The sequence below is a fragment of the Dreissena polymorpha genome, chromosome 10, assembly GCF_020536995.1.
Source record: "Dreissena polymorpha isolate Duluth1 chromosome 10, UMN_Dpol_1.0, whole genome shotgun sequence".
NCBI classification, from domain to species: Eukaryota; Metazoa; Mollusca; class Bivalvia; order Myida; family Dreissenidae; genus Dreissena; species Dreissena polymorpha.
The window spans coordinates 60,371,059-60,388,003 of NC_068364.1; the positions used below are offsets into that span (position 1 = coordinate 60,371,059).

Sequence of the window (16,945 nt, forward strand, 5' to 3'; positions counted from 1 at the left end):
AAATCTGGGTAAAACAGCTATGCCGGAAAGCGCATTAGTGTTCTATACCGATATTAAGGTCAAAGACTGGTTGACACCGTGTAAATTGCTATAGACCAGTTGACGAGTGACGTCACGCGCACCTGCAAATATTAAACTCCGCCCACTGGTTGGCAAAAAGAGGTGAAATTCACCAATCATCTTATTGTATATTTTGAATTTGAATATGGTGTTAAAAATCATAAGTTTTTTTTCCATGGAATATCAATCTGTTATTCTTAGTGTGATAGGTATTTGACGTTCCAACAATATTCATTTAATAGGACGGTGATTGCCAATTTTCTTCTCTATTTGGTTCTCATTATACCACTTCCAATTTCCATCATACTTTCTATGCTTTCAGAACGTCAAAAACGGGACTTAATTGATGTTGTTATTTTGCTTAGGTTATCTGTAAAATAGATATGATGATAAACAATGCACAGACAGCTCGACCGGTGCGTTAAGACACACTCTTTAAAATCGAATGGCTTGTGTTCATTTCAAGCGATTAAAAAAACTATAACCCATTTTGATAAAAAAAATGAGTTTCGTCTAAGATAATTCAATAGAGAATAACTTCAGTGCTTCCAGCGCTTTGATTATACAATACCAAGCATAACGACGTTGTCCGTACACGCGGTCATTGTGAACTCTACAACAAATCGATTAGTCAAATAAAACGAATGAGAACAGCTCTACATAGTTCTCACATTGACTAGGTTTATTTATAAACATAAGCGAACGGTTCCCATTTTGTTTACGCGTAGTTACTGGTAACACTTCTTTATTTCAGAGTCAATGGATATCTCTTGCTTGTAAGTGTATACACGGTATGTACAGAAATGTAAGTATATATTATACGTCGTGTTTACATGTCGATTTTTGCGCATGCATGCAGGTTGTTCTGTCTTCCAGTATTTATATATTTAATTTTCAGACTCAGTTTCAGACTGCGCAACTCAATTCTGACTACTGTTAAAACTGTTTGCTGAAATCCATTCGCTAATTGATTGTGGCCGGGTTATTTTATAGTGCATGTTAACAATCATACTGCTCTCCACGATTGATTGCTCTCCACATATCGAAAGTAGCTCGTATTCAACATACATGCCAGATTTTTAGGTCCAAAGCGGGACATTCCATAAAAAATTGTCGGGACATTTGACCAAAAAGCAGGACACCTAAAACGATCTATCATTCCACCTTTACTGTAGTCAGTATAGTACTAACACAAACTCTTGATACTTTTATTCAAGACATAAAACATCTGATATGAAGCATTAAATCTAAAACATAACAATAACAGCTTTATTAAATAAGACAATAGCAAACAACGAAGATAATATTCATCTTTTTATAGTACAAAATCTGGAACATACGACAACAATACTCATTATACTACTTTCAATGGCAAACATTAACGCAGGGGAGGCTATCCAGAACACTGAAAGTACGGGTTACAGTAAACTATCTACCGAACAGTTACATCACCTTGACACGGAATGCGCGGCCGTACACATTTCCGAGGTAGGTTTTTGGTGGAAGCAAACCGTCTTTGTGTTCATTTTAACTATATATTCTTTATTTCCTCCGATATCGAAGATTCGAACTACATAGTTATACAATAATCACAAAGCATGTTTAACGAAGCAAGGGTGGCATGATTTACAAAACATGTAATCATGAATAAATATACAGAATAAAAACTTAATGATATCATTTCACCTGTTGTTAAGTTTACAATATAACATACCAAAGTCGAAAGCGAAACTTGGTGTTTTAACAACAACGCCCTCAACCGTTCTATGGCCCAGATATTCCCTTTCTTCTTTCTGATTTTTTTTCAGTGCGCTGAAACAACGTTCTGGATCGGCGTTTGAGTGAGGGATTGACAGCGCAGTTTGTTACTTGTCAATTGTCGCGGCTTAATTGGAGTAGGGTCAAACTGTCATGCATAGCACCTCGTTGTTTTTAGCTTAATTGGAGTAGGGTCAAACTGTCATGCATAGCACCTCGTTGTTTTTATTACAATTACACCCAATTACACTAGACAGGATGGGTATCACTTATTGGACTGTTTGTTGCGATTTTGGTATATATATTGCACATTCAGATTGGAACTAAACATTGAATGTTAAAGACTCATTCATGACGTTAATTTTACAAAACAATTGTTTTTTTAAACCGTTTCAAACAAAGACAAAAACAAACACATTTTCAACATTTATTTCATTATAATACAACTATCGATAGCAATAAGCGACCACTATCTTGAAGACCACCATGGTGTGAATGCCTAATAAAATCAATAATTAGCCGATAAATCGCTGATGAGGTGTCATAAACAACACTAGTCAATATAAATTGCCGCCATAGTCTTTTGATGATTTTTGCTTTGGCAGACTCTTGGCGTCAATAGTCCACTCTATCTTTTTAATAGCGAGAGTTCCGACACGAATTTCGGTCGCATCACTCCTGAATTTAAATACACACATATTTGTGACTATTATGAAAAAACGTTGCCTAGATAGTATATATTGAGCAAAATATATCGAAAATTTTTCCTGTTAATAAACTATATTTCGAGTTTGTTTCATCCAATATGCATCCTTGTATAGTTTTAGTAAAGTTTATGTTATCGGGTGTCAGACAATTCACTCCCAAGACAATTCACCCCCTCGACAACTGACCCCCAGAATTTGATTTCCTTGGACAACTCACCCCAATAGACAATTCACCCCCATATTTTTATGAGATTTTAATGTCATTTTCATTTGTCATATTTTTTAACATAAGTTGTGAGCAGATGTTTTGGTGTTATAATTTTGACTTGGGAGCACAATTTTGACGTAATAATAAACTGTAGTATGTAAATGAAAGATGACATTGTGATTTTTGTCAAATGCAATTCAACCAATTTATTTATCTATAAACTGTGTTACAGCATATAAAATTGAAATAAATAAAGTATTTTGTGTAATGTTTGTGCATGGGTTTTAAATAATATTATTAGGTTATTTTATTAATAGAACTTTGTTAAATATTGAAGTTGATTAAATAATTTCATTCAATTCTTCGAATTTTACATTTTCACAATAATTAATTTATTCGTGATGATAGGATAATTAATTTAATAAAATACAATGGTTTAATTCAGAAAACATTAATTACAGAAAGGAGATTTAATCTGGTGAGAGCGTGCCATTTATGGGTATTACAATCAAGCATTCACACCAATGATGAGGCTTAATAAAATTGTCAAAACAGATTAATCAAAGTGTCAAAACAGATAAACAAAGACTTCAGTTACACACATTGACAAATAATTATGTTGGGGTGGGCAATTCAAAAGGTCTATTAACATCTCAGAAGATAAAACAAACAAGTTCATAAATATTTATTATGGCTTTATTGCAAATGTCTATATAAATTTCACAAACATGATTTTCAATAACATATCTTTTATACATCTACCAAGAATATTTACATAAGACAAACACAACACATATAACAAGAGTAAGAGGGTTTGTTCACAACGTCGAATGTTCCATCCAGAAACCATCGTTTGGCCTTCTGCAGATGTCCTAACTGGTTGGAGGTGGTGAATAGCAAATGGCGTTGTTCATCTACACGGACATCACCAACAAGAAATTCTTCTTTCAGGAATTCTGCGTTAACCTGCAAAGAAATATTTAACACTACTGACCACCACTATTTAATGTATTATTTTATGTTATTCATGTTATTATTTTAAGATTTATAGAATTCGATCATTATAACCCATTCAGTCACCTATTATGATCCTTAAGTGAGAAGTGTAACAAATGTTTATGCTGATTTCGCATCGTTCATTCATTCTTATATTCATTTCACCTACCTCAAAATCCAAGGAGTCTGGTTCCTAAGGTCTATATTGTGCTCTGGCTCTGTTGACGTTACGCGCCCGAGTTGAGGGTTTAGGTAGATTGAAATCACCCTGTTGATTAACGTCCTGCATCAAACCTTCCACTATTGTACCGGCGGGCTGGTGTACATCTCGGACAGCTTCTCTACGTATCTGCAAATCAAACACAACTTAAGGCCATGCAAACTGCAAGTGTAGGTACTCAGTTGGTGTTATATTATCTTATGTAAGATATAAGTGTTAATTCCAGTTTGCACAAAAGATAACATTTGAGATACAATAAAACTTACATCTCTATTCAGTGTCACCCTCTTGCTCGCGAGTCCATCTGCGGGATGGCAGTGCTTCACGGTTCCTGCAGTGAAGATATCGCCCTGCTGATTAACACAGGCATAACACCTCAAGTTCTGGCGCCGAACAGAACACCTCCATTGAACGCTCCTGGCAGTAGGTTTTTGCTTCTGGACATATGTGTAACCATCAGAAGATACCAACTTCTTCTTTTGACGCTCAGTGCCCTCTTCCACGACCTCATACCTAATCTCTCCATCTTCTATGATGGTATCTGTCAGAGGTGCATCGGGTAGTGGGTCTTCTACAATGATCTGCACAAGGGTTGGTCCATCTCGACTGAGGTCGAAGTAAGCGGGGGCGTTGTCAGGCTCATTCTCGGTGTTGGTGTTCTCGGTGTTGTCATAGTTGTCGTCCGGCTCAACCCCTGTTGTGTCCGCTGCAGTGGTATCAGTGGAGGTTAAAGTACCAAGGCTGAACTCCAAGTTGAATGTAATACTTGGTAGTGGCGGGAGTTCTTCACTGGCATCTATCATGGTTGAGTGGGCAACACCTTCCATCTGTTCGGGCTGTTGAGCAGCCCCGCTGTCTTCCATCTCATTCTCCTTACATGCGCAGCACGTGAAGATGAGCTCTTTCTTGCCTCTCATGGCCTGGTTGTAATGTCTCTTGGTAATACCTGTATTACAATATTATATTTTTGTTCACCTGATATTTTAATTATTATTTTTATTAAACTGCCTGTAAACATAAGTTTTTTTATTTGTTATTATCCATTTAGTTGTTGGATTTTCTCTCATAGAAGGATTGGTGATAAAAGTTGCGTTAAGTAATGTTGTGTATTGAAACAATTCAAGTCCACTTCATCATACGGTATGTTAACTCATTCCATACTACAGCTTTATCTCTAGGTTACTCATATCAGTAATAATCTTATCTGCACCTAGATAATCAGGACCCTCGGGATCCAGACATAAGCCCCCCAGGACAAACCCCCCCAATGAAAAAATGAACATTTGGACAATACCCCCCCAGTAGAAATGACAGGTAGGATATAAGCCCCCCAGTGCTTATTTTGCATCTGGAAATTTGCCCCCCAGTGCTTATTTTAGATGTGGGCATTTGCCCCCCAGTGCCTTATTTTCAATGACATTACTCGATTGAGCAGATAATCATGTCCAATTATCACCACCTGATTACTCAAAACCTTTGAGATGATAAACCATTTCTCCAATTACCACCACTAAAAGGCTTAAAGAATGGAAAGGATAAATAAGAATATACAGTGTTAAAAAATGATCTTTATTTTGCAATTAAATACAATAGCAAATACAGTTGTACATACTTTAAAGCAGTTTATCACAAAAATGCAATTTATAACATCAAGTGTTTGAATAGAGAGAATTATCATATATTATGAAGCACAAAAGAAGCACATTTTTGGAAAGAATCAATATTCTATATAACAATAAATCCATTTACACATGAAAACACATTATATTATATTGAAAAACAAGAAATTGTTGCTGGAATTAATTATTGCCTTATATACGTTCTAACCCATTGAACCAGTACCCAGAGTACCAAAGAGTACCCATCCTTCAGTAATTTCACAGACCCTTTATTACTCTTAATAATTTCCATGATGAAATGTATCATTTGAAATGTGATAGTTCCTTATATACTAAATTTTTGTTAATTATCACTCAAACAATGTAACTACAAAAATTATTGCCTTTAAATGTTGTTATATGTGTTTACTTTAATTATCATTATTTGTACTAAATTATGATAATTATTATTGATATTCCTTTTGATCGATTAACTAAAGAAGCCTTTAATTTTCATCAACAAGTATATGATCAAAGCCACATGTCACACCTTTAACAAGCTGATAATCCCTTTGATTGATTAAATAAAGAACAATTAAAATTCTTTAAGATGTTTGTTTTACCTAAGATTAGGCAATTAAAGTGAGTTTCCTGACCTTTTTTATTTCAAATTATAATGATCCAAGTTTCTATGATTATATATTTATGAGATATGAAGCAATACTGAATCCAAATTTAGAGATATACTAGTCTAATGGAAACAACATATGATATAAGCAATGGGGGGCAAATGTCCACTTCTAAAATAAGCAATGGGGGGCAAATTTCCAGATGCAAAATAAGCACTGGGGGGCTTATATCCTACCTGTCATTTCTAATGGGGGGGGGGGGGGTATTGTCCAAATGTTCATTTTTTCAGGACCCTCATCAGCTCTGAAAGCCTGACAGATTATCTGTTTATTGTTACTTTTAGAGGTATGAAAAGGGATATGGTGTTTTAAGTTGTTGTTACTTTGTTGACTGTTTTGACAAATATTTTATTATCATATTTTCCATTTAAACAAATTTAGTCTTCAAAATCTTGCATAACTTCTCAAATAAAAAACATTGCATTAATGTATCCAATACCATAAAGATTTATTTAAACACTTTTTACAAATATAAACTGTTTTATTGAATACAAACAATCTTAAATAAAACCAAACACATACTTTATGATTTAATGACAAAAAGACAATAATTAAATATTGTTAATAATAAAAACAAACATCAATTGATAAAAAGTACAGTTTTGTTTCAATTGCAAGTAATTTTATGACAGACAAATAAATTCTGAGAATATCTTAATATGCTTTGATTATAACTTTATAAAAATTAAACAGAATACAACTATCCTCAGAAAACAGATATTCGTAATGAATAAATCCTTAACAGCTACAGAGCATTTTTTTATTGGGAATAAGACAACAAACTGGGAATGGGCTTCATGATTTTGGTGATGTTTTCAATCAAAACTATACATTTCATAATCTGATTTTATTTGTTTACTTGTTCTATATTTCAAGCTTAATAAGCAATTTTCTATGACTTTTTATGAAAAGTAATTGTTTTTTATAATTTAAACTGTATTTTATTAGGATTTAAACAAATCAATTAGAAATCCAGTTTTGTAGTAATTATATATGCAAGTTTATATTTTAATTATAATTTGAACTAAATAAAAACAAATTGTTAAGCTGCATATTATGCACTGTTGAAAGACTCAAATTATACCCAAATTAACGTCTTATTCCAACTTCACATAATACTGCGTTATAAGTACATTGAATATCAGGATGTTGTACGAGACCCACTTGAGGCAAAAATCACAGAAATATTCAATTTATTGCATTATATTTTCTTAAATTACAAATAATGTTATAAAACTATGTTTTTAATTAACATATTTATAATGATGAAAATACAATTTTTTAATAAAACCGTACATACCTGTATCGCATATGCGATGCTGCCATTTTGAACAAAGATCACAGGACACAGCCTCATCATCATCACCCACTAGTTCACTACAATATGCACAATAGTAGTCCGTCATTATTATCCAATACCACAAACCACTTTAAATTATATGTCCACACTAATATTATATCAACCTTATTTGAAACTATAATATCAATTAGCACAATTTCCCTGAATATTATCAAAAGCACACTTTTAGTTATAAACTTAATAATTTTTTGATAAAAAGTTGAGTTTATATACATTTTCAACAGTATTACATGTACTCAATAAAGTATGTGAAAACTAATTTACGTTTCTCCAAAGATGAAAGACAAACTTGCTCTTTTAATCACATATAATTATATGATGTAATAATACAGTTTAAACTGCTGAACGTAGACGTCATCAGCCAAGCTCCACCTGTCATAGGTTGTTTCGCCTCATTATGCTCGGTACAACCTCAAGGTGGCGGGGCAGGTAGTGATGGCCAATCACTACCTCGTCTACGATGGCTGCCAATTTGGTTCGCTGCGTCTTAACCAGAGCCAACTTGATGCTCGTTCAGCTGCCTTGCCCAGGGCGTGGATTGTAGTCTTCCTGACTCTTCCTTCAGCGCCCAGTGCTCCAAACATCTTCCACACCGACTGTGATGGAAATCCTCTGCATCCAACTTCCACTGGCTTTCTTCAGCTCATAGGCCTCCTCGATCCTCTCCTCCCATGGCACAGTTAGCTCTACAAGGATCACCCGCTTCGCCGCCTTTGACCATAGCACTATGTCGGGTCTGAGAGTTGTATGGGCTACTTCCTCGGGAAAAACTAGTTTCTTCCTTAGGTCAGCACGCATCTCCCAGTCGTTTGCATCTTGCAGAATACCAGATCTGGGACTGATTGTGGCGGTGGGCTTTGTTGTACCCTCCTTGACGAAGCTGGTGAATTGGGGTCCTAATTTCTTCCGGGGTCTATCCTCCTTCCGCTCTCTTTCTAGGGCGTCGGCCAACGTTCTCAGTACTTGGTCATGGCGCCACCTGTAGCGCCCTTGTGCAAGGGCTGTTGGACACGATGACAGAATGTGCCGCAACGTTCCTATACTCCCACACAAAGAACAAGTGGGGTCTTCTGTCAGCTTGCATCGCTGAAGATTTGCGGGGGTTGGAAGCATGTCGTATACTGCCCGCAGGAGGAATTTTAGCTGAAGTGGTTCATATGTCCACAGTTCTTGCCACGTGAGCTTCCTCTCTGGTGTACTCCACTTCGTCCAATCCCCTTGCGGTCCAAGCTGGACCGACCTGGCAGATCTAGCTTGCTCTTCTGCGTTTCTGATTTCTCTCTGCACCAGGTCTCTCCTTTCTCTTTTCCCTGCTTTTTCCCACCTTTGAGTGTGTCTGGTGCCAAGTCCTTCTCTTCCCACGTTGATAGATCCCACAACATCCTTGTGCTTTAGACTGCTCTCTGCAGAGTCTACAGCCTTGCTCACTGACCACTTTCTCCCTGTCCTAACCTGAATTCCTGCATTGCTGACTTTCCCATCTTCAGAGTCTCTGAGGGTTACCATAAGACGTGCTTTTGCTACTTTAAACTCCTCTACTAGAGAGCTGATTGGCATCTGGAGCTTTGTTGATCAGCCATACAGTCCAATGTTGGTGAAGGATGGCGGTAGGCCTAACCACTTTCTCAGGTGCTTGCTGATCTTCTGCTCTAGCTTCTCGACGGTGGTGATAGGGACATCATTGACCATGAGTGGCCACATCACTCTTGGCAGGAGACCGTGTTGAAAGACCCATGCTTTGAACTTCCCTGGGAGTTCCGACTTGTCTATTCTCTGCAAACCCTCAGCTACCTGCTGTTTGAGCATGTCCTGGCAATGCGTGTCTCTCAGTGAGGAATCAAACCATTTCCCTAGGCATTTAATCGGTTTGTCCTCTAGGGAGGGAATCTCTTCTCCCTGGATACGCAATTTGAACTGGCTTGTCACCTTTCCCTTCCTAACCACTAAGCTTCTCGACTTCCCCGGCTTGAACCTCATTCTTGCCCACGTTGCTGTTTCATCAAGGGCCGCCAGAATCCATCTAGCCTGTATGTGGGTTTCAGTGGTGACAGTCATGTCATCCATAAATCCCCTGTTGGATGGTAGACGAATTCCTGTGTTTGTTTTGGGCCCTCTTGACTCTCTCTCCGCTGCCTTGATGATCATATTCATGCCCATCACGAACAGTATCACCGAGATAGTACATCCCGTAACAATCCCCTTATCCAGTTGTAACCAATTTGTAGTGAACGTGTTGCTAGAGAATCTCAAGTTGATACCGTTGAAGTAGTTCATAATGAGATTTCTTGCACTGTCTGGAATGTGGTAGTGTTGAAGAGCTGTCTCAATAAGCTTGTGTGGAATTGAGCCGTATGCGTTGGCAAGGTCTAGCCATACCACTGTGAGGTTTTTGTGGTTGATTCTAGCTTCATGGAGTAGCTGAGTGAGTGCGCTGGTGTGCTCAACACACCCTGAGAATCCTGGGATCCCACCTTTCTGCACAGAGATATCCACATACTCATTCTCCAACATGTATGTCGTCAATCGCTTAGCTAGGATTGAAAAGAAAATCTTCCCTTCCACACTCAACAACGAGATGGTGCGAAACTGGTTGATGGTCTTGGAGTTCTTCTCCTTCGGTGCCAGACATCCTTCTGCACTTTGCCAACATGACGGAACAGTACCTTTTCGCCAAACAGTTCGCAGGAGTGACCACAGTCATCGGAGAAGTTTTGGACATTTCTTGTAAACATTGTATGGTATGCCACTTGGGCCTGGTGCAGAGCAAGAGCGAGCTTTCTTGACCACTTCGTTGATCTCCTTCCAAGTGGGTTTTTTCATGTTCAATGGACAGTCTGGGTCATTGACCGGTAGGATTCTACTGCACTCTCCAAGGGGTTCCTCTCTTAGTGGGTCGGAGTGGACCTCCCTCAAAAAGGTTTCTACATCCTCTTGACTGCTTTCAAGTTTCCCAGACTTCTCTCTACTTAGCAAGTTCTTTGTGAACCTGTAGGGGTCACTAACGAAGGCTTTTCTCTTCTTTGCTCTATCCCTCCTTTTCCGCCTGAGCCTCTCTGCGTTTGTTAGTGTCCTCAGCCTTGATCTAACCTCTTCTCTTAGTTTAACTATTCCCTTCTTCTCAACCTCGCTTGACTGTTTGTAGCGTTTCCTTAGGGATCGCAGTTCTGCTCGGAGCTTTTTTATTTCACAGAGTCTTCTGTTTGTAACCTGCGGCGGTCTCGAGAGGTTTGCTTTCTGCTCCAGTCCAAATCTCTCCTTCCTTAAGGCGTAGGTGATCGAAGGTAATGCTTTAAGCTTCCTATCGACTGATCCTGTCAATGCTGTCTGAAGTACTTGGTCCAAATCCTCATCAAACGATGACCATCCACTGTTGTTCATAGCTGGCCAGGCGATCTTGGATCTTCTTTCTTCAGAAGTCGGTTGCGTTCTCTCCTTGGTAGGGACGGTCTTGTCCTTTTTCCTTCCTGCAGCGGGTGGTGTGCACCAAGAATCTGGGAAGACAAGTTCTTCTGGGCTTGGATGCAATGGTGATTCTTCTGCACTTCCATCTCCCTGCTCTGTAGGGGTCATACTTGGTATGGTCCCCTGCTCTCCAAAAAGCTCATCAAGTGATTGAGTCACCTCAGCTTCAGAATTGTCATCAGTTACAGCAAAAACCGGAGCTGAGAGACCACCAGTACTGTGGTTGGCAACCAGACTGGCTATCTCCCTCGTTTCACCAGGAACACCTGCACGATGCTTCGGCTTTCCCTCCAACCGACAACCGCTCTTCCCTTGATGGATCTTCTTCCCTCTATAGTTTTTACAAACTTTCCCACACTGACATACGACCTTTTGATCACTAGTCAAAGTCCATAATTCTCGCCGTGTCGTTTCCGCTGAATCCGTCCTATTGGGCCCTTCATCCTCCCCCCCTCTCGGAAGGCCCTGGGGGTATTGTTTCTGTCTGTCAGTTGTAGCAATTCTGATGGTTGTCTCTTCACAGAGACAGTACAGCGAGCTGCCAACCCGCTGCACACCGAACATTCAGCCTATTCCTGAAAGTCACTGGTAACCCAGAAGTGAATGATGTGATAATACAGTTTAAACTGCTGAACGTAGACGTCATCAGCCAAGCTCCACCTGTCATAGGTTGTTTCGCCCCATTATGCTCGGTACAACCTCAAGGTGGCGGGGCAGGTAGTGATGGCCAATCACTACCTTGTCTACGATGGCTGCCAATTTGGTTCGCTGCGTCTTCACCAGAGCCAACTTGATGCTCGTTCAGCTGCCTTGCCCAGGGCGTGGATTGTAGTCTTCCTGACTCTTCCTTCAGCGCCCAGTGCTCCAAACATCTTCCACACCGACTGTGATGGAAATCCTCTGCATCCAACTTCCACTGGAAAGATCCATGTAAAGATTATCACAACTTACCTGAAGTGATAAAAGGCTTCAAAAACACACCAGCTTCAATCGAATCAATTGAAAAGAACTTCAAAACCTAACAATCATCAATTATAAGATTCAAAAACACAATTAATGAACCTCATTATGGTCATTAATAATTAAATGAATTAAATGACTTCAAAGACATCTTTTGAGAAAATAAAGCTGCAAACAATGATCTCTCTATTTTGTCTTAATTCCAAGTGAAAGAAATTAAAAATCAGCAATGATAATAACAAACATGTTATGGAATAATAGTAATCTATACATAATGTAAAAAATATATGGGGGTGAATTGTCCAGGGAGCAGGGGTGAATTGCCTAGGGGGTGAGTTGTCTCCTGGGGGTGAATTGTCTTGGGGGTGAATTGTCTCGCTACCATGTTATCTCCCTTGGTGGAGGTTAAATTCAACTATGTTTGTAACTGAGTTCAAACAACAAAAGTGTGCAATATGCACAAAACAGTAAGAAATGAAGTTGGAAATAATAATCATGAGAAGAAAAAGAAGCAAAAGAATAATTATAACTACTATAACTCAAAATGTTAGAATCGACAGTAACGAAATACCCCAAAAGTAAAAGGTACGAAATAGCTATGGTACGAAATAAGAACAACAACAACAATGCCAAAATGGTTTCCTTTGAGAAAATGATTGTTCAGTGTCTATGATTTCGAATGAAATACAGGTAATTTTTGTGATCTTAGTTCATATTTGTCAATCAACGGGTAGATTTTAGCTATATACACTTGTAAATACTGTAATTCCCATAATAGTATTGTTTTTATTTTTCGTTATGGTTTTTACAGACCGGAGTTTCAGCGTTCAGATTTATTTTGAATGCGAATTATTTCAGCTAAAACAAGACTGGTACACACGAAGTAGAATCGGATTGTTAATTGGGGGCAATAAAGGGATTAGCGGTGGTAAGTGTTAAGGAAACAGAGCTTTAATAGCGAATTTTATTGGGAACCTATAGACCTTACATCGTTTTTAGCATAGGTGCAACGCACCTTAGTCAGTATGAATTGCCGCCATATAGTCTTTTGATGATTTTTGCTTTGGCAGACTCTTGGCTCAGATTTATTCTGAATGCAAATTATTTCAGCTACAACGCACCTATGCTTAAGTTAGAGCTACATTTGGAAAACCAACATGGAACGGTTGACCATTATGAAGCCTACCTAACCTTATCAAAAATCAGACGAAATATCTATTTAATATAGTATATGGTAATTCTTACAATTTTTTATTTAGAAACGTTTTTCTAACGTTTTCTTCCAAGAATATTGCTGACACCGTTTTACTTGAAAAAAACTTCTAAGAAACTAAAACAAATTTCGTTGGTAAAACAATTCTGTTCTTGTTGATAGTGACCTCACACCTACTTTCCATTTCCTTTATTTACTGTTCTGGGAGAGGTTAAATGTTAACATAACTGAATTCATTAGGCCCTGGTTTAAGGATATGTTAAATTTTCAAATGGCGGAGTACCATAGTTTTCTGATTTATGACATGGATTCTGACCTGCCTTTCTATGGATTTGATGAAGTAGAGTTTGAAAGTAATAGAGATGTGTTAATTAAAATTAAAATGATTTACTTTAAGCCAGAAATTAACGTTACCAGTAGAGCTAACGGTTTAAATTAGGCATCGAATTTAATGGATTCCCACGAATTCTGGACGAGTGTTGTGTCTGTAAAATATTAAATGAAAAGCTGTAAATGTATCAAATCGGAAAAGAAAACGGATGGTTGCATAATGGTATGCGTGAAATAATGTAATTGTACATATTTATTTTCATAGTTATGTTATTTTGTGACCATTCACATTCGTCACGATTTGGAATTCCCGTTTCTAAAAATATAACATTTTGGTAGAATGAACCAACAAGGGAGGCGACTCGTAATGTCACAAATCGTAAACAGGTCAAAATATACTAAATAGTTTCCTTATATGTTTCAATGTAAAAGCGACAACTTTGAGCGAAAATAAATTCAACATTTTGCCAGAAAAAGACCCCCATAACCATACTTTTTCTTGACGGGCATTCTTAGCTGAATCGATTTAAGCAATAAAAAAGATATGTCATGTTCAAACCAAAAAAGAATTCGACTCAAATCAAAATCGACTGTTTTTGCACCTTCTTTTTTTTCGGCCGTTTTCTAGTGGATTGTAACCTTTTGCAGTGCCATTTTTTACTTTAATCTCTTACTGTATCCTATTTCAGGGATTTAGCAGTGAACATCAATTCTTACCCTATCAATATTTCCAAACGATAAAACCAGAACAACAGTCTAAAGTGTAAAACATGCCTTCGAGGAAAATATGATGATTTGTTTAGAGAGTACAGCGCCTTCATGACTCGATTATTTAGTATATGGTAACCAACATTTACTTCAGCAGCAACTTCCCTGTATCTTGCAACTATGCTTTCAACGCCATTGGCGCTCTCGTTTACGAATGTCGGGACAAATCAAATCGTCTCATATCGGGACGCCGGGACAAAGGGCCCAAAAGTGGGACTAACCTGCCGAGATCGGGACATCTGGCATGTATGGTATTCAAGCTGTCGCAAACGCTTGCATGCCTTCATTACAATCTAACTATAAAGTTTGATTGATAAACCTTTGAAACACTGTACCGACCGTATCTATGCAAGTGTATTGTATCCGCTTGTGTACATGGCGTGTCAAGACTTACAAATTACTGGTTTAAAGAATGAGTAACATTCTATAAATTACAGTATGTATGAATTTTGCAATAATTATTTTTCTTTTGGGACGGGAGGGGGGGGGGAGATTCATATAAGATGTATTGACTTAGCCCTACTATGTATTGACCACTTAGCCTAATTTACTATTTGCAATAATCCAACTCCCAGCTATTGTCCCTTCTGGTACCTATGCATTCAAGAAGAACTACCATATTTACAAGATATAGATTCTACAGGATTTGATGAATAAGTAATTCTCGAAATAACAACTTCAACTTTTATAATAAGGGCTTTATATCACCCAACTAGACTGACGTGAGCAGTAAAAAATCTTTCTCTAATTGAATTTTAAGGCAATGTCATATGATGAGATTGTATAGACTCACATTAAGTGTACAATTTTACTTTTTAGTAGCATATCAAGCTGTTGTATGTCATCCTTCTCCTCTAGGCTCTATGAATTTCATGTCATTTTTAACAGAAACTTATCATCAATACCATGAATAGTTTGCATTCAACAGCTGTGCCAAAATCTAGTTAATGATCTGCAGGTTAGTTAAAGGCATGTTTATATGGCTTAACTTAAAAAAAAATTGAATTTATATGAGTCATGCAGTAGAAAAAATCACGCTCAATGCATGTGCAAAAGCCTCGTCCAATAATTACCTGTGCAGATCACACAGGCCAGGGACCAATAATTACCTGTGCAGATCACACAGGCCAGGGACCAATAATTACCTGTGCAGATCACACAGGCCAGAGACCAATAATTACCTGTGCAGATCACACAGGCCAGGGACCAATAATTACCTGTGCCGATCACACAGGCCAGGGACCAATAATTTCCTGTGCAGATCACACAGGCCAGGGACCTGCACACAAAGTTTGTATAGGTCCGGGAGGCTGCACAGGCTAAGGCACATTTCAGTAACTGGCAGGCTGTTCTGGTTTTATGCAGTTTGCACGTAGCCATTTCCACTTTGCTTCTGAGTGGAAAGGGTATTAAGACATATCGGTAGTAAAATAACCCTACCAATGACTAAATATTGATCAATTTGAACATTGTATTGATCAATAAACAATGTAAGGGCACACATAACAATTAAATGATTTCAAAATTGGCATTAACAGTCATGATTTACTGAAGTTTAAACTCGCCAAACTGAAAGCATATAGAATTAATCAAAATTCGTTCCTGGTCTTTTAAAGAGACTTTGAAATAATCTATTATTTGCTCTTTTTAGCTCACCTGAGCACAACGTGCTCATGGTGAGCTTTTGTGATCGCTTTTTGTCCGTCGTCCGTTGTGCGTTGTGCAGCGTCAACATTTGCCTTGTTACCTCTCTAGAGGCCACATTTATTGCCCAATCTTTATGAAATTTGGTAAGAAAATTGGTTTCAATGATATCTTGGATTAATTGGAAAATGTTTACATTTGCTTGAAAAAACATGGCTGCCAAGGGGCGGGGCATTTTTCCTTATATGTCTATATATGTCTATAGTAAAATCTTGTTAACACTCTAGAGGCCACATTTATTGTCTGATCTTCATAAAACTTGGTCAGAAGATTCATCCCAATAACATCTTGGATGAGTTCGAAAATGATGCTGGTTGGTTGAAAAACATGGCCGCCAGGGGGCGGGGCATTTTTCCTTATATGGTTATAGAAAAACCTTGTTAACACTCTAGAGGCCACATTTATTTTCCAATCTTCATGAAACTTGCTCAGAAGATTTGTCCCACTGATATCTTGGATGAGTTCAAAAATGGTAACCTTTGCTTGAAAAACATGGCTGCCAAGAGGCGGGGCATTTTTCCTTATATGGCTATATATGGCTATAGTAAAATCTTGTTAACAATCTAGAGGCCACATTTATTGTCCAATCTTCATGAAACTTGGTCAGAAGATTCATCCCAATAATGTCTTGGACGAGTTCGAAAATGATGCTGGTTGGTTTAAAAACATGGCCGCCAGGGGCTGGGCATTTTTCCTAATACATGTATGGCTGTATATAGTAAAACCTTGTTAACACTCTAGAGGCCACATTTATTGTCCAATCTTGATGAAATATGGTCAGAAGATTTGTCTTAATGATATCTTGGATGAGTTCGAAAATGGTTACGTTTGCTTTAAAAACATGGCCGCCAAGGGGCGGGGCATTTTTCCTTATATGGCTATATAAGGCTATAGTAAAATCTTGTAAACACT

The 16,945-nt window shown here is 37.9% G+C and overlaps 2 protein-coding genes across 10 annotated transcripts in view; one reads left to right on the forward strand and one right to left on the reverse strand.

Moving 5' to 3' along the window:
* Positions 1 to 633: 633 nt before the first annotated feature.
* The window catches only part of LOC127847049 (phosphonopyruvate decarboxylase-like), a 57,869-nt gene continuing 41,557 nt past the window's right edge, over positions 634 to 16,945 (forward strand). For 2 of the 9 annotated variants that reach the window (XR_008033797.1, XM_052378580.1), the window contains exons 1-2: positions 12,665 to 12,708; positions 12,877 to 12,946. Coding sequence is in view for 3 of the 9 variants with exons in the window: in XM_052378580.1 (XP_052234540.1) it covers positions 12,688 to 12,708; positions 12,877 to 12,946 (91 nt within the window). In the remaining 6 variants the exon portion in view is untranslated. Of the gene's footprint in view, positions 866 to 1,447; positions 1,549 to 12,468; positions 12,709 to 12,876; positions 12,947 to 16,945 lie in introns of those variants that run through there. The other 7 variants (XM_052378582.1, XM_052378583.1, XM_052378584.1 and 4 more) reach the window with 7 other exon arrangements.
* Positions 1,895 to 8,152, reverse strand: LOC127847050 (uncharacterized). The gene is made up of 4 exons (XM_052378589.1): positions 7,537 to 8,152; positions 4,216 to 4,895; positions 3,899 to 4,078; positions 1,895 to 3,699 (listed from the first exon to the last, which is right to left on the reverse strand). Exons 1-3 carry the CDS (start codon positions 7,640 to 7,642, stop codon positions 3,923 to 3,925), a joined length of 942 nt encoding a protein of 313 aa, XP_052234549.1. The 5' UTR covers positions 7,643 to 8,152; the 3' UTR covers positions 1,895 to 3,699; positions 3,899 to 3,922.

What these genes read in the sequence shown, in the direction of transcription:
- LOC127847050 (XM_052378589.1), bottom strand. Translation starts at nt 7,642, where the DNA reads ATGACGGACTACTATTGTGCATATTGTAGTGAACTAGTGGGTGATGAT. An exon ending in GCATCGCATATGCGATACAG is followed by an intron (nt 4,896 to 7,536) that starts GTATGTACGGTT and finishes ATTGTAATACAG; the next exon opens with GTATTACCAAGAGACATTAC. An exon ending in GGGTGACACTGAATAGAGAT is followed by an intron (nt 4,079 to 4,215) that starts GTAAGTTTTATT and finishes TTTGATTTGCAG; the next exon opens with ATACGTAGAGAAGCTGTCCG.